The sequence below is a fragment of the Hyaena hyaena genome, unplaced genomic scaffold (genome assembly GCF_003009895.1).
Source record: "Hyaena hyaena isolate Hyena2069 unplaced genomic scaffold, ASM300989v1 scaffold_10, whole genome shotgun sequence".
In the NCBI taxonomy this organism is placed as follows: Eukaryota; Metazoa; Chordata; class Mammalia; order Carnivora; family Hyaenidae; genus Hyaena; species Hyaena hyaena.
In genome coordinates, this window is record NW_024080642.1 from 6,764,448 (window position 1) to 6,784,604 (window position 20,157).

Consider the following 20,157-nt stretch of genomic DNA (forward strand, 5'->3'; position numbering starts at 1 on the left):
GCCCAGCACACACCGGCTCCAGTCTCCGATCAGCTGGCGGCGTCGTGACGCACAAGCTGCGATTGCACCGCCCAGGGCCAATCACCGCCCACTGTTGGGCAGCGTGACCACACCCACTCAGGGGCGCCTGCACTTTGCCCAGGTCCCGCCTCTCCGGCCGTCTCAGCTCTGATTGGCAAGGAGGCCACCCCTTTGCCCGGCGGAGCTGGGCTAGGCCACGCCCACCAACTCACGAGCTCGCCAATAGGTGAAAAGGTGTGGCTGAGCCCTACGCCTAAGGCAGCTTGCTTTGAGGAGCGCTACGTCAAACCCGAGTCCTAAAGAGCAGAAGGAAGTAAAGGCGTGTGTGTTTGCAGTGCACACTGGTCAATGTAGTTCTCGGTCTTGGCACCTCGTTCCCAGAATCCAGCGCGCTCTGTGAGTTGGCATTTTTAAACTCCTCTCCTTAGCCTTTAAGGGCTAAGTCCTTAAAGGGCTACAGCCCCCTCCTTTTTGGGGCCGTGCGTGCTTGTTTTAAACTACCCCAAAATGGAATCGTTGACCTCTGCGAATGAGGCGATAGCTCTCTAGGGAAAGGTGGAGCAGGCGAAGCAAGAGTGGGTGGACTGAAGGTGGAAATCAGCCTCCCGGCCAGCAGACTCTGCCATTGGATGAGGACTCTGGAGGGCTTTTGGGGGGAGGGAAGACTGTCCACCTCGACTAGTCCCCGCTTTCACTGGAGAGATCTAGTCCCCCCTCCCCTGACGGGCTCTTACTAACCAGGAGACTTTTCTTGTAGAGTAGGTCTCGTCCCAGTCGCCTGGAGGCCGAGCCTCTCAAGCAGCAGCTTCCCAACAAAAGATTCATAGTACAGTCCTCACCTGAGGGTAGAAGCAAGACTAGTGGTCGGACCCTAGGGGAGGGGTCGTGCCAGAGTGTCAACTGGTAAGCTACCCCAACCTCCGCCTAATACCCCTATTCTGTCCCGCCCTCCAGAAGCCTTTCACTGACTCAGGCCTGCTTAGGAAGAGATTTCAAAGGTGGAGACCAATGGGGAGGCTGCTCCTTTCCCCAGGGGCCAATCAGAGCCTAGGGGGGCGGGCGATGGGCAAAACGAAGAGGAACCCAATGACTTGGCAAAAGCTACTGAACCGCTTTTTTAAAGGGGCAAGTCTGGGACCCTTCGCTATTTACCACCCCCCACCTACCCACCCAAAAAAGAGGAACATGTGGACAGGGATCCGTAACTTTTCCATAGACTCCCAATTGAGTATCAGAGTAACTGAGCCTAAAGGATCAGCCTGGGGTGAGAGACAGTTCCTCGGTTTAAAATAGCGGCACCGCCACTTAATTGCTGTGGTTCCTAGGAACTCCAGAATTCCGAGCCTGTGTTCAGAACAATGTGCCTTTAAGGAAACTTCCTGCCTTCCACCCCAGTAACAGCTGATTGCTGGAAAGTGTGACCTCAGGGGACGAATCAGCTGTTACCACATCCTCCTCCTGGCCTGCCCTCCTCCATCCCCTTATCCCCACCCCACCCCCCACTCTGCCTCCGCCCCAATCCTCCTGGGTCTTCTGGAAAGGAAGGAGGTGGAACCCCAAATATGGGGGACCTGCTTGTGTGTTCTTTCCTCGTTCACTCCAAGACTACCTCCCTCCCTCCCCCCATCTGTTGGTTAGCTCTTCAGAGGTTCTGAGCTTGGAACGAGAGGTATTTCCTGTCTGCACAGTCAGATCACACTCTACTCATAACCGTTTTCCCAGGTCTAGAAGGAGGCCAGTATTGGGGAGGCTCAGAATGGTGGCTGGCTGGGTGAGTGGGTGCTCCAGGAATGGTGCTGGGGAAGGTCCAGCAAAGCTGCAAACCAAGCCCAGAGGAGAGGAATAGCCGTGGAAAGAATGCCTCCTGGGACGAGAAGGCTGCTCCGCAGGCCATTTGCCCCCTACTCCTTACTCAAGTTGCCCTGTTCCTTCCCAGACTGGGACTAGCTGAGGGGACTCTTTTGGCTTTGCCCATTCACTCCACTTCTAATTTAGATGCCACTTGGCCCTTGTTGTATTTACACGGTCACTTTCCACAGCAGGCGTGCTAATGAGCCTGCCAGGGGCTGCGAGTGGAGTGCACTGATCCCAGGAACCAGAGGCTTTGACTGGTAAGTCCTGCAGGAAGACCCAGGTAAATATTTTTACCCCAGCCCTGAGCTGGGAGTCAGGGTCATTCCAGGACAAGCTTAGTGTGAAGTCCCAGGACTGACTTGGCAAGGTTGGGAGAAACTGAGCAGGGCCTTGGCCAGGCTTGGAAGAAAGAGAAACCTCACTAGCTACCCCCATTATCCATTATCCTTACCATGGAAGTCTCATCCCCTTCCTACCCAAGGCCCCGGGAGTAGGCCCGTCTCCCTTTTGTTCTGCTAACTCTCCATCCCCCTCACCCCTCCCACTTCATAGGGCAAAAGCACAGGCTTTGAGTCCAGGGTTTCTCAACCTCAGCACTACTGACATTTTGGACTAGATAATGTCTGGTTGTGGGGGCTGTCGTTTGTCACATATTAGCAGCATCCCTGGCCCACTAGATGGAATTAGCGACATCCCCACCCTGCATTTATGACAACCATGAGGGTCTCAGGACATTACCAGATGTCCCCTGGGGGCCAAAATCTCCCCCAGTTGAGAACTACCGAATTAGACAAACTTGGATTCAAATTCCAGCTCTTACCAGCTCTGAACTTGATGAAGATGCTCAACATCTCTGCACTTCAATTTCCTCATCTACAAAATAGAGTGAATAATAAATTCATAGTTTATTGTAGGGATTAAAAAAGGATTATTTTTTTAATTAAACTTTTAAAAAATATTTATTTTTGAGAGAGAGGGAGAGCACACATGAGGGGGGAGGAACAGAGGGAGAGGGGACAGAGGATCTGAAGAAGATCCTCTGAAGTTCAAGGGTCTCGAACTCATGAACGGTGAGAACGTGACCTGAGCTGAAGTTGGATGCTTAACCTACTGAGCCACCCAGGCGTCCCTTTCAAAATGGATTGTGCTTGAAAACACCTAGCACAGTGTCTGGCCCACTGGCCCACGGCTGGTGCACCAAATGTTAGTTTTCTTCACTTTTCTCCCTGCCAGATCAGCAAAAACTAACCTCACTCAGCATGGGCTGACTGCTGGGGCAGCTGCAACTTCCCTCCTTGACTATCCAAGCCATGACCTCCCAGGAAACTCAATATTGAGGTTGGCGAAAAGGAGTGGCTAATTCGGTCCCAGATTCCCCAAAGCCCAAGGGTGCTTGGGTTGGGATTCTGGGGAAATATGGGAATTGAACTGTTGCGGAGCATTATATCAAGATGTGGCCTGCCAATTGCCTGCATCAAAATGAACTGGGGTGCTTGTTAAAAATTCGGATTCTTGGGTCTCCCTCTGGACTACTGACTCAGAAGTACGTCATAAAGTTTGAAAACCACTGTACTAGACCTCGGGTTGGGGAAGGTGTCAGTGCCCCAGAAATCTTAGAGCCCAGCATTGTAAGGACATCCTATTCAAGGGAAGAATAGAATCCTTACGGTTAGTTACACTCAAGGTCATTGTTGTATTGCAAACCCAAACCACTAGAGGGCAGGACATATACCAACTTGCAGAAAGAAAAAAGTAGCGCCTATTCAGACTAGGTAAACAAACCAGAGCCAAGGCCAGGTGGGCCTCATTTTATTGATACTAAGACGCAGGCACTACCTAGTGACCACCAAAACCCGTTCACTGGCCTCAGGTACTCAGACCAAAGTTTGGGATGCGAGATTGTCAAGGAACACCGCATTTCTCAGGTGAAAAAAATCAAACTTCGTGGCCAAGGAGCACAGTGAACATTGGTTTTCGAGTGAGATAGTTTGGGTTTGAATTTTGGCTCTACCAGTTCTTAGCAATGTGACCTTGGGCAAGTTGCCTAAAGTAGTCAACTTCCTCATCCTAAATGGTTATAAAAATATCTTCTTAAACAAAACAAGATATGCAAGGTGTTAGCAGGGTGCCTGGCTCCTGATCAGTGCTCCGTGAATGATGGTTTTAGGTTATTACTGCCCAGGGCCATGTGACCAAGCACATCCGGGGCTCCCACTGTTTCTTCAAGAGGATACAAATGGGATCAGATCATAGCTGAACCATTTGCTTCCTCTCTAATTAGGACTGTAGTTTTTCTTTCTTTCTTGTTTTTTTATTAAAAAGCTTTCTAAGTTTTACTTATCTATTTTGAGAGAGAGAGAGAGAGCCTGAGCAAGGGAGAGAGAGAATCCGAGGCAGGCTCAGTGCAGTGCAAAGCCCAATGTGGGGCTCGAACCCATGAACCATGAGATCAGGACTGGAGCCGAAATCAAGTTGGATGCTTAACTGCGTGAGCCACCCAGGGGCCCCAGTCCTGTAGTTTTTCTTAAGTGCCTTTATGGATTCCCCACATCTCTAGACCAAAGTCCTACCTGAGGCAAATCTTGTAGGGGCGAGACTCAAAACAGCCAGTGGCTTTACGACAATGTCCTATCTGTCCTGCAAATGAGTCAGAACTGAGATCCCGGGAAGATCTCAGTTTTGGCACCAGCTGTCTGGTTTCTGCTCCTTGTCCTCAGCTGCGCTGTCCCCCCAGCCAGGGTAGCAACTGCAAGGCTCTGACCACAGCAGGCAGGCTCTGGCACCTGAGGCAGATCTTCAACGGGAAGTCTTGGGGCAACATCTCCTCCCAAGAACTACAGGGCTTCTGGGCCTGGGCCACTTCTCTCCCTCTCAGATCGCTCAGAATTTGAAAGAGAGAAAGAAGGAAAGAGCCCTGAGAGAGCTGAGGACTGTAGGGCAGAAAGTGTGCACACCAGCTTCTAGGTTGCCATTCTGCCACTTGGGCAAGTCTCTTTGGTGGGTCGTGGTTATCACTTGTGAAATGGAAATAGTATGAACTGTCTTCTGTATTTCGGGGGGTGTTGTAAAGGCCAAATGGAATGTTACTGATTAAATGTGTTGGAAAATTCAAAGCTCCTTCACTTGGCAGGCAGCATGGAGGCGCCGAAGGGACTTAACGTCAAAAGCCCCAGCTCCGCCCCCGCGGTTTCTTATCTGTAAAACCAGAAGGGTGGGTGGGATCAGCTCGCTAAAGGCTGGGATCTCCGGGAAAATCCTTCCTAAATCCACGTCCCGATGCGTGCAGGAGGAAGCAGGGAGGGAAATCTCCTGGGCAGTTCGGCACCCCCCTCCCCTGCACCCCGGGGAAGCGAAGCCACCACAGCATTGGGTGGGAGGGCACCGAGGCCTGCCAGGCGGTGGCGCCGGCGGGAGGCGCGGTCCGACCTGCCCATTGGAGCCACGTGCGGTTGTTTCCGTGCCGGGGCGATCACGTGAGCCGAGTCAGCTGACCAGTCACGGCAGAGCCCGGCTCAGGCGCCCCGCAGCCCCCGCCCGGCTGTGCCCGGAGCGCAGGACCCTGCAGTGGGGTAAGAGCGTCCCCGCCCGCCCCTCCTCAGTTCCCGGCCCAGCCATCCTCCCGCCTCTGCCTCAGCTCCGGTCCCTCGCCCATCCCTACCCTCCCGGCCTGGCACCCCGGAAGCCGTCGCGGGAAGGGCCGTGGCCGGGCTCAGCCCCGCGCTGCCCCCAGGCGGCCAGGAGGAGATGGCCCCGGGGAGCAAGGGGCGGGAAGTCGCTCTTACCAACGGGGCCGAAGGCTGGTCCCCGCCCCCAGGCCCCGACATGGAGGAGCTGCTCCAGAGCGTGGAGAGGGACCTGAACATCGATGCCCGGCAGCTGGCTCCCGCCCCGGGGGGGACCCACGTGGTGGCCTTAGTGCCCGCGCGCTGGCTGGCCAGCCTCCGTGAACGCCGGCTGCCCCCGGGACCCTGCCCCCGGGCGGAGGGCCTGAGCGAGGCGGAAGTGAGGACTCTTCTGCAACGCTCGGTGCAGAAGCTGCCCCCCGGCTGGACGCGCGTGGAGGTGCACGGGCTGCGGAAACGGAGGCTGTCCTACCCCCTTGGCGGCGGCTTGCCCTTCGAGGAAGGGTCCAGCGGCCCTGAGACCCTCACTCGCTTCATGCAGGATGTGGCTGCCCAGAATTACCGCAACCTGTGGCGCCATGCTTATCGTACCTATGGGCAGCCTTACAGTCATAGCCCGGCCCCTTCAGCTGTCCCTGCCCTGGACTTTGTACGACAGGCTCTGCAGAGGGTCTATGGTTGTTCCTTCCTATCTGTGGGTGAACTTGCCCAGTGCCCATCATATGCAAGAGATGGTCCCTCTCCCCCTGGGGGCAGCTTGGCCTGTCCCAGTCTTTTGCGAGCTGAGGCCCTGCTGGAGTCGCCAGAGATGCTGTACGTCGTGCACCCTTATGTGCAGTTCTCCCTGCACGACGTGGTCACCTTCAGCCCTGCCAAGCTGACCAACAGCCAAGCCAAGGTGCTCTTCATTCTCTTCCGTGTGCTGAGGGCCATGGATGCCTGTCACCGCCAGGGACTGGCCTGCGGGGCCCTAACTTTGCACCACATCGCTGTGGATGAGAAGCTTTGCAGTGAGCTCCGGCTGGACCTGAGTGCCTACGAGCAGCCCAGGGAGGAAGAGAATGGAGAGACCCCTGGAGGGAGGGCTGGGCCAGGCATTGAACTTGGAGAGGAGGGAAGCGGGGAGCCTGGGTGTCCCAGCAGCCGGGAGGAGCTTAGAAGCCTTGTGCTGGATTGGGTCCATGGCCGCATCAGCAACTTCCACTACCTCATGCAGCTAAATAGGCTGGCAGGCCGGCGGCAGGGGGATCCCAACTACCACCCAGTGCTGCCCTGGGTGGTGGACTTCACCACACCCCACGGGCGCTTTCGAGACCTGCGCAAGTCCAAGTTCCGCCTCAACAAGGGGGATAAGCAGCTGGACTTCACATACGAGATGACACGGCAGGCGTTTGTAGCAGGAGGTGCGGGTGGCGGGGAGCCACCTCACGTCCCTCACCACATCTCAGATGTGCTCTCCGACATCACGTATTACGTGTACAAGGCTCGGCGGACACCCAGGTCGGTGCTCTGTGGCCACGTGCGGGCGCAGTGGGAGCCCCATGAGTACCCCGCCAGCATGGAGCGTATGCAGAACTGGACACCCGACGAGTGCATTCCCGAGTTCTACACCGATCCCTCTATCTTCTGTTCCATCCACCCTGACATGCCTGACCTGGACGTGCCAGCCTGGTGTGGCTCCAGCCAGGAGTTCGTGTCTGCCCACCGGGCACTGCTGGAGAGCCGGGAGGTGTCCCAGGATCTCCACCACTGGATTGACCTCACGTTTGGCTACAAACTCCAGGGCAAGGAGGCTGTGAAAGAGAAGAACGTGTGCCTGCACCTGGTGGACGCGCACACGCACCTGACCAGCTATGGCGTGGTGCAGCTCTTCGATCAGCCACACCCCCGACGCCTGGCTGGGGCCCCTGCCCTGGCCCCTGAGCCTCCACTCATCCCTAGAGTGTTGTTCCAGACCATCCAGGAGAGCGTAGGCCAGGAGGACTTAGCAGGACAGCTTACGAATGGGGTGGGCAGGCTGGTTTTAGAGGCCACCCCCTGTGAGGCAGGCTGGGCCAGAGACAGACCCGTGGCGGGGGAAGATGACCTGGAACAGGCCACAGAAGCTCTGGATTCTATCTCCCTCGCAGGGAAGGCAGGTGACCAGCTGGCCTCTTCCTCATCGTCCTCAGGCCAAGGCCCGCCAGGCCTCTTGGCTTTCTCGGTGGCCTCGGCCTCGCGAGCAGGCCGCAGGAACAAAGCCGCCGGAGCGGACCCTGGGGAAGGAGAAGAGGGGAAGATTCTTCTCCCTGAGGGTTTCAATCCTGTGCAGGCTCTGGAGGGGCTGGAGAAACTAGGCAACTTCCTGACCAAAGGCCTGGGGGGCCGGCTGGAGGTGCCCGAGCACGCCCAGGTCCAGCGGCCCGTGCAGCTGCAGGACCTCTTCCATCGGGACATGCAGGCACTGGGCGTCCTCCTGGCCGAGATGGTGTTTGCCACCAGGGTCCGGACACTGCAGCCCGACGCGCCTCTGTGGGCGCGCTTTGAGGCCGTTCGGGGCCTCTGCACGCGCCACCCCAAGGAGATCCCCGTGTCTCTGCAGCCCGTGCTGGACCTGCTCCTGCAGCTCAGTGGCCCCAAAGGCCCTGTGGAGGCAGGGAGGGCCAAGCTGGCCCCGCTCTTTGAGTACAGGCCCATCTCCCGCGGCTTGCCTCCGCCCTGCCCGGCCCAGCTCCTCAGCCCCTTCAGCTCCGCGGTCCCCTTCCCTCCGTACTTCCGTGCGCTGCACAAGTTCATCCTCCTGTATCAGGCGCGGCGTGTGGAGGACGAGGCGCAGGGCCGGGAGCTGGTGTTCGCGCTGTGGCAGCAACTGGGCGCAGTGCTGAGTGACATCACCCCGGAGGGGCTGGAGATCCTGCTGCCCTTCGTGCTGTCGCTCATGTCTGAGGAGCACACGGCTGTGTACACAGCCTGGTACCTGTTTGAGCCTGTCGCTAAGGCCCTGGGCCCCAAAAATGCCAATAAGTACCTGCTGAAGCCACTCATTGGTGCCTATGAGAGCCCCTGGCGGTTACACGGCCGCTTCTACTTGTACACCGACTGCTTCGTGGCCCAGCTGATGGTGCGGCTGGGCCTGCAGGCCTTTCTCATCCACCTGCTGCCCCACGTCCTCCAGGTGCTGGCTGGTGCGGAGGCCTCCCAGGAGGAAAGCAAGGGCCTGGTGGGGGCCCCCGAGGATGAGGAGAGTGAGCTCCCAGGGGCCGGGCCCAGCCCCTGTGCTTTCGGGGAGGAAATTCAGATGGATGGCGAGCCTGCTGCCTCCTCGGGCCTGGGGCTCCCAGACTACACGTCTGGGGTCAGCTTCCATGACCAGGCCTACCTCCCCGAGACCGAGGACTTCCAAGCCGGGCTCTATGTGGCCGAGTCCCCGCAGCCCCAGGAAGCTGAGGCTGTGAGCCTAGGCCGGCTGAGCGACAAGAGCAGCACCAGTGAGGCCTCCCTGGGTGAGGAGCGGGCTGCGGATGAAGGGGGTGCTCCTGTGGACAAAAGCAGCCTCAGGTCAGGCGACAGCAGCCAGGACTTGAAGCAAAGCGAGGGCTCCGAGGAGGAGGAGGAGGAGGAGGAGGAGGAGGAGGAGGAGGAAGGCTGTGTGGTGTTGGAGGAAGACGGAGAGGGGGAGCAAGACGAGCTCACCAGGGCGTCGGAGCTCACTCTCTCTGACACGGTGCTGTCCATGGATACTGTCGTGGCCCGTGGGGGCGACACAGATGGGGAGGAAGAGGAGGAACCACTAACTGAGCAGTCGGAGGGCAAAGAACAGAAGATCCTTCTTGGTGAGTTCTCAGGCCTCGAGGTGTTGTAAAACAGTCCTCTGGTTTGTTTTGTTTTGCTTTTTAATCTTATTTATTTGCATAATCTCTACCCCCAAACGTGGACTCAAACTCTTGGCCCTGAGATCAAGAGTCGCATGTTCTTCCGACGGAGCCAGCCAGGTACCTCATGGTTCTGTTTTTTGATTGCAGTATACTTAACATATAGATAAACCATATTAGTTTCAGGGGTACAATATAGTGATTCAACAAGTGCGCTTTCATCCCCATCACCTGTTTCACCCGTCTCCCCGTCCATCTCCCCTCTGATAATCGTCAGTTGTCTATAGGTAAGAGTCTATTTCTTGGTTTCTTCCCCTCTCTCTCTTTTTCCTTGCTTGTTTGTTTTGTTTCTTAGATTTGCACATATGAGTGAAATCATGTGGAACTTGTCTCTCTCTGACTGACTTATTTTGCTTACATAATACTCTCTAGCGCCATGCATGTTGTTCCAAATGGCAAGATGCCATTCTTTTTTATGACTTTTTTATGCCATTCTATGTGTGTACCAAATCTTCTTTATCCATTCATCTGTCGTTGGACACTTGGGCTGCACATAGTTTGGCTCTTGTAAATAATGCTGCAGTAAACATAGGGGTGCGTGTGTCCTTTGGAAATAGTGTTTACGTATTTTGGGAGTAAATACCGGCAGGGCAATTACTGGATCATCGGGTAGTTCTGTCTTTAACTTTTTGAAGAACCTCCCAAGCCCCTTCCACAGTGGTCGCACCAGTTTGCATTCCCTCCAACACTGCACATTTCTCCACATCTTTGCCAACACTTAACTGTTTGGTTGTTGATTTTAGCCATTCTGACAGGTGTGAGGTGATATCTCACTGCAGTTTTGATTTGCATTTCCCTGATGATGAGTGATGTTGAGCATCTTTTTCACATGTCTATTGGCCATCTGGATGTCTTCTTTGGCGAAATGTCTGTTCACGTCTTCTGCTGTTTTTTAATTGGACTATTTGGCTTTTGGCTGTTGAGTTGTATCGGTTCTTAATGTATTTTTGGATACTATGCCTTTATTGGATATGTCATTTGCAAATGTCTTCTGTTCAGAAGGTTGCCGTTTAGTTTTGTTGATCGTTTTCTTAGCTATGCAGAACCTTTTTATTTTGATGTAGCCCCAATAGTTTATTTTTGCCTTTGTTTCCCTTTCTTCAGGAGACATAGCTAGAAAGATGTTGCTATCGCGGATGTCAGAGAAATACTGCCCGTGCTCTCTTCTAGGATTTTTATGGTTACAGGTCTCACATTTAGGTCTTTAATCCATTCTGAGTTTCTTTTTGTGTACGGCATAAGAAAGTGGTCCAGTTTAATTCTTTTGCATGTAGCTGTCAGTTTTTCCAATACCATTTGTTGAAAAGACTGTCTTTTTCCGATTGTATATTCTTTCTTTTCCTCCTTTGTCGAAGATTAATTGACCGTATAATTGTGGGCTTCCTTCTGGGTTTTCTATTCTGTTCCATTAATGTGTGTATTTTTGTGCCAGTACCATACTGTTTTGATTATTACAGCTTTGTAATATAACTTGAAGTCCAGAATTGTGATACCTCCAGTTTTGTTTTTCTTTTTCAAGATTGCTTTAGCGTTCATGGTCTTTTGTCATTCAGTACAAATTTTAGTATTGTTTGTTCTATTTCTGTCAAAAATGCTGTTGGTATTTTAATAGGGATTGCATTAAATGTATAGATTACTTTGGGTAGTATAGACATTTCAACAATATCTGTTCTTCCAATCCATGAACATGGAATGCCTTTCCATTCCTTTGTGTTGTCTTCAATGTCTTTCATCAGTGTTTTACAGTTTTCAGGGTACAGGTGTTTCACCTCTTTGATTCAGTTTATTCCTAGGTATTTTATTATTTTTGGTGCAATTGTAAATGGGATTGTTTTCTTAATTTCTCTTTCTGCTGTTTCGTTCTTAGTGTATAGAAATGCAACAGATTTCTGTACATCGATTTTGTATCCTGTAACTTCACTGAATTCACGTGTGACTACTGAATTCTAGCAGCTTTTTGGTTGAGTCTTTAGGGTTTTCTATAAATAGTATCATGTCATCGGCAAATAGTGAAACTTTTACTTCTTCCTTACCAATTTGGATGACTTTTATTTCTTTTTGTTGTCTAATTGCTGTGGCGAGGACTTCCAGTGGTGAAAGTGGAAATACTTGTCTTGTTTCTGACCTTAGGGGAAAAGCTCCCAATTTTCCCCCATTGATGATGACGTTTGCTGTGGGTTTTTCATCTATGGCCTTATTATGTTTCATCTGGACCTACTTTGTTGAGGGTGTTATGAATGGATGCTGCACTTTGTCAGGTGCTTTTTCTGCATCTGTCGGGATGATCATATGGTTTTTATCCTTTCTCTTATTGATGTGATGTATCACGAGGATTGATTTGGGACTATTGAACCACCTTGCATCCCAAGGAATAAATCCCACTCGATTGTGGTGAATGATTTTCTTAATCCATTGTTGGATTCCATTTGCTAGAATTTTGTTGACGATTTGTGCATCTCCGTGCATCAGAGACAACGGCCTGTAGTTCTCTTAGTGTCTTTATCTGGTTTTGGTAGCAGGACAGTGCTGCCTCAGAGATGAGTTCGGAAGCTGTCCTTCCTCTTTCATTTTTTGGAATAGTTTGAGAAGAATAGGTATTAACTTTTCTTTACTCTGGTGTTCATTCAACAGTTCTGAGTACCTAGTCTGGGTGCAGCAGTGGATCCAGCAGATTCACACGTGGCACAGGTGTGGGCCCGCCCTCCTGCAGCTCACCTGTAGCGGCGGAGATGCCACACTATAGATGGTGTCACGTAAAAGAGTTGTGTTAGTGCTGTAAAGAACAGGGCTGGCTGCTATGAGGGAATGTAAAGGGGGCTTAGATCTAGTTTTCAGGGGTCCATGAAAGTAGGACTACTTGAAGGCCAATGAGTACGAGAGAGCAAGCAAAATGGTAGGGGTCTGCAGTGGGAAGAGCATCGCAGGCAGTGGGAGCAGCATGTGTGAGGCTCTAAGGCTGTCCTGGTTCCACTGAAGAATCACTGACTGAATTCTACTCCTGAAACCAATATTGTACTGTATTGTAACTAACTGGAATTTAAATAAAAATTGAAGGAAAAAAAAGAGAATCAGTGCAAAGCTAGGAAGGTTAAACAATGAGAGTGGACAGAAGAAGAAGGAGCACAGGCCACAGGGTGAGGGAGCCAGGGCCTGGCTGGGCTTTGTTTAGCAGCTTAGGAACATTCACTGAAAGGGTAAGCTTCCTGCAAGGTGTGCTGAAGGAGAGGAGCCTGGGGCAGCCCCAAAGCCGGGGTCACATGGGGCAGTCCCAAAGCCACAGGCCACCTCTGCAACTGCAAAATAGAGGGTTGGTGGTGAGGGGCTCCGGCTTTGGCTGGGCTCCTGGGCAGATCTGCAGCCAGGATTGGCCAGGAGGGGTGCCGTGGGGTGGGGTGGGAGGAGTGGCGAGCCACCATTATCTGATAAGTTCAGGATCCGTTCCTGCCCTGCAGATACAGCCTGCAAGATGGTCCGCTGGCTCTCTGCCAAGCTCGGTCCCACAGTGGCCTCTCGCTACGTGGCCCGGAACCTGCTCCGCTTGCTGACATCTTGCTATGTTGGTAAGGCCTGTGGTCAGTGCTGGAGATGGGGCTTCAGCCCTGCCCCTCTGTCCATCTTCAGCCCCCTGCAGGAGACCCTTCCCACTTCCACCTCCCAGCTAGGTCCTGGGTCCTAGTCTTCCTTGGGTAGGGCTTGGGGGGAGCGGGGGAAGCCCAGGCTAGGGTGACTAGGAGTGGCTCCCATAGCTCCTGGAAAGCTGACCTCTCTCCTGCCTGTGGCTAGCTACTCAGGACTGCTGCTTCTCCCTTGGCAGGGCCCACTCGGCAGCAGTTCACAGTGAGCAGTGGTGAGAGTCCCCCGCTGAGTGCTGGCAACATCTATCAGAAGAGACCGGTGCTGGGTGATGTAGTGTCGGGGCCTGTGCTCAGCTGCCTCCTCCACATTGCTCATCTGTACGGGGAGCCTGTCCTCACCTACCAGTACCTGCCCTACATCAGCTACCTGGTCAGTTACTGATTCGGCAGCCCTGGGAGGCCGAGGACCTTGAGGGCAGACCTGGGGGCCCTGGGGGTTCCAGGGGGTCCACGGGCAACCTGGCCCTCACCCTCTCCATGGCCCTAGGTGGCCCCAGGTGGCACCTCGGGCCCCAGTCGACTAAACAGCCGTAAGGAGGCGGGGCTGCTGGCAGCGGTGACTCTGACCCAGAAGATCATCGTGTACCTCTCGGACACCACCCTCATGGACATCTTGCCCCGAATCAGCCACGAGGTCTTGCTGCCCGTGCTCAGCTTCCTCACTTCCCTTGTCACCGGGTAGGTGGCTGCCCTGCCCCTGTGCAGGGGCGTAGCTCAGCTGAGGGAGCTCTCCAGGAGGGGCTGGGAAGGTTGGGGGTGACACTGGACTGGGCATCAGAAGTCTTGGTTATCGAATTTGTCTTGTAGCTCTTTTCATTTAAAGCTTTTCATAGATTCTGGGCAAGTCCCGCAGAGTTGGGGGAGGGGGGTAAGGGGTGCTGGAACGCCTGTACTCTCTTTCCAGGTTCCCGAGTGGGGCCCAGGCCCGGACTGTCCTGTGCGTGAAAACCATCAGCCTCATCGCCCTCATATGCCTGCGGATTGGACAGGAGATGGTCCAGCAGCACCTGAGTGAGCCCGTGGCCACTTTCTTTCAAGTCTTCTCTCAGCTGCACGAGCTTCGGCACCAGGTAGGCAGACCCGCCCCCCTTCCCTGGCTGGGTTGGGTTGGGCTGGGCAGGGGCCGTGACTTTGGCTGACTCCCGGGGCCTCTCTGCGCACAGGAGCTGAAGCTGGATCCCGGGGCCCGCAGCGAGGGCCAGCTGCCGGAGGTGGCCTTCTCCGATGGGCAGCAGCGGCCGGTGGATCCCATGCTGCTGGACGAGCTGCAGAAGGTGTTCACCTTGGAGATGGCGTACACAATCTACGTGCCCTTCTCCTGCCTGTTGGGTACTGCCCCACCACGTTCCCTCTTGAAGCCTCTGTGGCTGTGTCTCTTCCACGGGGAGGGCCCCATGCTCCCCTTGCGCCCCGAGTCAGTAACGAGTATTCAGTGTTCTGGGTCAGAGCAAAGGGATTTGGCCTCAGACTGCAGAGTCCCAAGGTGCTATATAAACAGAGACTGGGCATTAGCCAGCAAGGAGGCACAGGAGCTGGCCTGGGGACGGCAGGGCCATCAGGCTGCCGTACTGACACCTCCCGGAGCCGTCTGAGAGGAATAAACAGCCCACCGTTGCTGTGGCCTCCCGCATGGGTCTGGCACTGCTGACCCATTATGTGTGTCATCCCCTTGAATAAGGATGAACAGCCCTGTGGTCAGATATGTCCTTGTCCCTCTACTGAAATCCAAGCCCTGGGAGGGAAAGCACCACCCGGCCTTTACCATTCTATTTCTGATGCCCTGCGTAGTGCCCGGCACACACACAAGACGTTCATGTGAACGAATCTGCCTTTTTCTGAGGAAGAAAATAGGCTCCGAGATGAAGTTACTTGCCCAGAGTTGCACAGCCCGTGCCTGCCCTGTCTTCTGTGGTTCCCAAGCCTTGGATGGGTGGTGGCCGCGGCCCGCCATCTGCCCCGGTCTGAGGACCTCTCCCACTCCCATCCAGGTGACATCATCCGGAAGATCATCCCCAACCACGAGCTGGTTGGGGAACTGGCAGGGCTGTATTTGGAGACCATCAGTCCGGGCAGTCGCAGCCCTGCCGGCGTGGAGCCCACGGTGCCCAGCGCTGGCCCTGAGTGGGACCCCCGGAGTGGGGGCTTCCCCCGGGACGACGGCCACTCAGGGACCTTTGGGAGCGTCCTGGTCGGGAACCGTATCCAGATTCCCGATGACCCGCAGCCTGAGAGCCCTGGCCTGCGGGGCCCCGTCCCCGGGGTGGGCAGAGGGGGCCCCAGCAGCGAGGAGGACAACGCGCTGAAGCGGGAGCTGCCGCGGAGCGCCCATGGGCTGGTCGGGAACTGGCTGGCCTACTGGCAGTATGAGATTGGCGTGAGCCAGCAGGACGCCCACTTCCGCTTCCATCAGATCCGCCTACAGAGCTTCCCGGGCCACTCAGGTGCTGTCAAGTGCGTGGCGCCCCTGAGCAGCGAGGACTTCTTCCTGAGTGGCAGCAAGGACCGCACGGTGCGCCTCTGGCCGCTCTACAACTCCGGGGATGGCACCAGCGAGATGGCCCCGCGCCTCGTCTACGCCCAGCACCGCAAGAGCGTCTTCTTTGTGGGCCAGCTTGAGGCCCCACAGTATGTGGTGAGCTGTGATGGGGCTGTGCACGTCTGGGACCCCTTCACAGGTGAGCGGGCCCAGGTGAGGCCTGTGCTGTTGCTGCCGCGCTCTGCCCTGCCAGGCCCTGGGAGCAGGGACCCAGGGTTGGGCGGCTGGGGTGTCTTGGTATAATGGGGTGGGGCGATCCAGGGAGGCTGCATGGAGGAGCCGGTATACCTGACGTGGAGTCCATAAGCCCTGAGTTTGAATGGGGTCTGCCAGAGTATTTGTGGAGTGACCTTGGTCAAGTCACTTTGCCGCTGGAAGCATTAGTTTTCCCCATCTGTAAAATGGGAAAGAGAACTGGTTTAGAAGATAACGCACACAGGAGTTTGGCTTAACGTATAGTTTGTCATACAAGTTTGGCAGAGGTTTGCTTGATTATTTTTTGGCATCGTGTTAGGAAGAAATAAGGTTAATATGGTTTTTAAAGGGGGAGGGGGGTGCAGTAGCATTGAGATAGATTGAGGAGAGGTAGCATTTGGTCAGGGGTGCTTGTGAAGAGTTTGGGGACAGGAGCCTGGCCTGGCTGTGGATGCAGGAAGGTGGGAGGGTCAAAAATCGTCTTTCTCATTTTCTTAGGCCCCTGGGGATATGAGAGGCAGTTACGGGGTATGTCAGGGAGATCGGAAGAGGTGGGGTTCTTCCATCCGCTACTGGGAGCCCAGATCCACTGTGCTTTTCCTTCCCAGGGAAGACCCTTCGCGTGATAGAGCCGTGGGACAGCCGGGTGCCCCTGACTGCTGTGGCTGTCATGCCCGCCCCCCATACCAGCATCACCATGGCCAGCTCTGACTCGACCCTACGCTTCGTGGACTGCAGGAAGCCTGGCCTGCAGGTCAGGGGCGTTTGGTTCCCTGAGCCCTGGCCTGGATGCCCGGCAGGGAAGGGAGACCCCGAAGGGAGAAGCAGGGTGTAGTTTCTGTTTGGAGACAAACGACCCGCAGTGGCAAACCCTGGGGGTGGGACTCTGATCTGGGATGAAGGGGAGCCCTCCCCTCGATGGTGGACAGAGGCTCAGGCCTTTCAGCTGTGTGGGCTTGGGGTGAGCAGGACCTCAGGGAGACATGGGTTGGAGTGGGTGGCGGTGCTTTAGCCCCTCTCCCCCTGCCTGCAGCATGAGTTCCGCCTGGGTGGCGGGCTGAACCCCGGGCTTGTCCGCTCCCTGGCCGTCAGCCCCAGTGGCCGTAGCGTTGTGGCTGGCTTCTCCTCGGGCTTCATGGTGCTCCTGGACACCCGCACAGGCCTGGTTCTGCGTGGCTGGCCAGCCCATGAGGGAGACATCCTGCAGATCAAGGTGACTGACCTGCTCCCCTCCCCCTCTTCCCTGCCCAGCCCGGCCCCTGCTCTGGGCCCTCTTAGGGCCCACCCAGGACAGCCTCCCTTGAACGTGCCCCATGGCTGATGGGCAGGGAGGTCTGGAGGCCAGCTCTTCGACAAGGGCCCTGGCGGCAGGCAGGCCACGGGGGTGGGACCCAGGGGGGGAGCTGACCCTGCTGTTCCCCGGGGAAGTTCTAATGAGTAACCCTTGTCCATATTTGTCTTGCTTGGAGGATCAGGGGTCGGGCCCTGTCCGTGACCCAGTTCAGGTTAAATAAAGCTCAGCTGAGAGGCTGTTTACTGCTCCCAGACCACCGAGCAGAGTCCATGCCCCGTGCTGGGCTGCCCTGCTGGGGGCAGGGGCATCTGGGTATGGGGATCCTGCCCCTACCCCCGCCCATGCTCAGTCACAGACCTCGGGGAACTGCCTAGGGAGGGACCGGGAGGAGGAACAGGGCTCTACGTGGGAGGGTTTTTCCGGGCAACTGGCACTGCCTCCCTGTCCTGGCTGGAGCCAGGGGACATGCGCTGCCACTACGAAGGGCAGGCTGCCCCCACCTCTGCCCAGGGGCCCCGGGGCTTCAGGTACCTCTAAATTCTGACCTTCCAAGGAAGGCTTTGGGGTCAGCCTGGGTATTAGTCCTGGTAATGCCACTAACTGGCTCTGCGACCTGGGTAGGATTATGTAACTTTTCTTAGCCTCATGTTTTTTCTCTGTAAAATGGGAACAGCAGTATTTACGTCACGGACCTGTTATGAAAATTAAGTGTGGTAATATGGTGTACCTAACAAAATGCCTAGGTCTAGTTAGTGCTCAAATTCTAGTGGCTACTAGGTTAAAGACACTTTAATGTACTGGTGTTAACTGGTGGGAGGGGGTGGCTGGCCCCCTGCCCAGCATCCCCTGGCTTCCTGGGAAATACTGTGCAAGTAAACAGAAGATCCTGGAGCTCGGCGTGCACGTGGGAGGGCCCGGGCCCTGCTGAGGCTCTCTTCTCCCTGAGCAGGCGGTGGAGGGCAGTGTCCTGGTCAGCTCCTCCTCTGACCACTCCTTGACCGTGTGGAAGGAGCTGGAACAGAAGCCCACGCACCACTACAAATCGGCATCCGACCCCATCCACACCTTCGACCTGTACGGCAGCGAGGTGGTCACCGGCACTGTGGCCAACAAGATCGGTGTCTGCTCCCTGCTTGAGCCGCCCTCCCAGGCTACCACCAAGCTCAGCTCTGAGAACTTCCGAGGCACGCTCACCAGCCTGGCCCTGCTGCCCACCAAACGCCACCTCTTGCTGGGCTCGGACAATGGCGTCATCCGCCTCCTGGCCTAGGCCAAGGCGGGGCTGGCCAACAAGGGTGGGCCGGCGTCCCCCGGGAGTCCGTCCCTTCCCCTTGTCTCCCCAGCAGCTCCCTGTGGGCAGGCCTCAGGCCCCACTGTCTGTTTGCCCACATGGCCTGCCAGCCAGCTTGAGGCAGGGGTCCAGGTTCCTGAACCGCCAGAGCCACCAGTGCTGCCGGGAAGCTCTCATTTGTGGCTTGGGGGAGATGCCGCCCCTCGTTGGCAGGAAGCCAGAGGGGGAGCGCAGGAAAGCCTCGCCGCCCTCCCTTCTCCCCGGCCCTGCCCCCCGCGTCCACATGGGGACAGGGAAGCTCTGAGAAGGAGACGGGAGACTGGCCCTGTGCAGCCAGTCTCCAGCAGACGCCCCCTCCCCTGTGGGCTCTCTGTGCCCCTGTCTCACAAGGGCAGGGGCGCTGCACCAGTCCAGGTCACGGATGGTGCTTGGACTCCAGCCTCTAAGGAGGGCTGGTCGTGCTCCAGGAGTTAAGTTGGGTGGGGTTTAAGTGTCCACCCAGCCAAGCCCTGCCCAGTGCGGGACCAGTAGGGGAAGAAAGAGGGCGGGACCAGGGAGGGTAGGCGGACTGGGCCAGCTGGTGCCTGCCAGGAGTGACCCCATGCCTTGCCTGCCCACCCCTGACCACAGTGTTTGTGCCTTGAACTGAAGAGGCAGCCCCTGGGCCCAGGGGACCACTCCTTGGGGAGGGTCCAACCCCCTGAGAGAAGGGGCAGGAATGATCTCTGCATCTCAGGTCTCTCCCAGGGGACAGGACGACCCAGGCATCCCCGGACTCTCACATTCTGGAGCAGAGATGAGGTCTGAGCCTGGGCCCTTACTGCCTCTTCACTATTTGCAATAGATGTAAATATGACCAATAAATCTTTTGGAAGAGCCATGGAACGGAGTGAGGCTTTTCTTGACGATGGTGTCAGGGTGGGAAAAACCTGAGACCAGCAGCTTCTAGGGCAGTGGGGAGAGGGTGAGAAGTAGGGCAGAGGGAGGGCGGGAGAGAGCCTGATCATTGCTCTTGGGTACCGTGGGGTACAGGGCTTCTGGTTCATGCAGCCCCAGGCCAGTTTCCTGAACCCTCAGCCTTGGGGGAACGTAAGGAGGCCTTGCTCCTGCTGAGGGAGGATGCTGAGAGGCCATGGCCCTTTCTCTTCTCCCCACCCCTTCCAAACCCAGGCTGAAGACAGCCAGTCAGCATCCTGGGCTTGCAGGGATTGGGGATGGGCATCTTAACCTGGGTTCCCCACATAGGCTCCTGCAGCTTCCCTTTCCTTACCTCTAGGATGAGGAGAGAAAAGGACATTGGAAGTGAGAAGCGGGAGGTGGCTCTGAGCCCAGCTGTGTCCTTGGGCATGTCACATAGCCTCTCTGAGCCCCACTAAAGTGGGGATAAACCCCCAACTCATGGGGTTGCTGGAAGGCCCTTCCTGGGTGTGCCCTACAGCGGAGGACAGTCTCCTCAACTGTTTCCCTGAACCTCCTTTCTCTAGACTCGGGTGGGACTCAAATCCATGAGGGCTCCAGGTGGCTGTCACAGGGCTAGATGCCCTGGTGGGAATGGGGCTTCCGGCCCCGATATCAATGTTTAACCGGATGTGCAGGTCAATATTTACCAGAAGAGAAAGCTATCTGAACCAGGGTTGGCTGAGAGCAAAGGTCCTGGTGGGAGGGGAGGGCTCAGCTGGGCTGGCTGGAGCCTGGGCAAAGTGTGGGGAGCATCCAAGTGGGGCCAGAGGGACAGTGTGTGCGGCAGCGAGGAGCCCGCAGAGGTAGGAGGGGAGGGGTGGCTCGGCCTGCTCTTTG

General features: G+C 56.0%; 1 protein-coding gene across 1 annotated transcript; it reads left to right on the forward strand.

Moving 5' to 3' along the window:
- Positions 1-5,382: 5,382 nt before the first annotated feature.
- Positions 5,383-19,244, forward strand: WDR81 (WD repeat domain 81). Its single transcript, XM_039252502.1, has 10 exons — positions 5,383-9,310; positions 12,862-12,969; positions 13,224-13,414; positions 13,532-13,722; positions 13,949-14,114; positions 14,208-14,373; positions 15,033-15,719; positions 16,384-16,529; positions 16,809-16,988; positions 18,019-19,244. Exons 1-10 carry the CDS (start codon positions 5,620-5,622, stop codon positions 18,337-18,339), a joined length of 5,847 nt encoding a protein of 1,948 aa, XP_039108433.1. The 5' UTR covers positions 5,383-5,619; the 3' UTR covers positions 18,340-19,244.
- Positions 19,245-20,157: the final 913 nt, after the last annotated feature.

Excerpts from the sequence above, each read along its gene's own strand:
- WDR81 (XM_039252502.1), top strand. The coding sequence starts at position 5,620 with ATGGCCCCGGGGAGCAAGGGGCGGGAAGTCGCTCTTACCAACGGGGCC. Across the intron at positions 12,970-13,223 it reads GCTGACATCTTGCTATGTTG|GGCCCACTCGGCAGCAGTTC; the intron begins GTAAGGCCTGTG and ends CTCCCTTGGCAG. Across the intron at positions 13,415-13,531 it reads TGCCCTACATCAGCTACCTG|GTGGCCCCAGGTGGCACCTC; the intron begins GTCAGTTACTGA and ends CCATGGCCCTAG.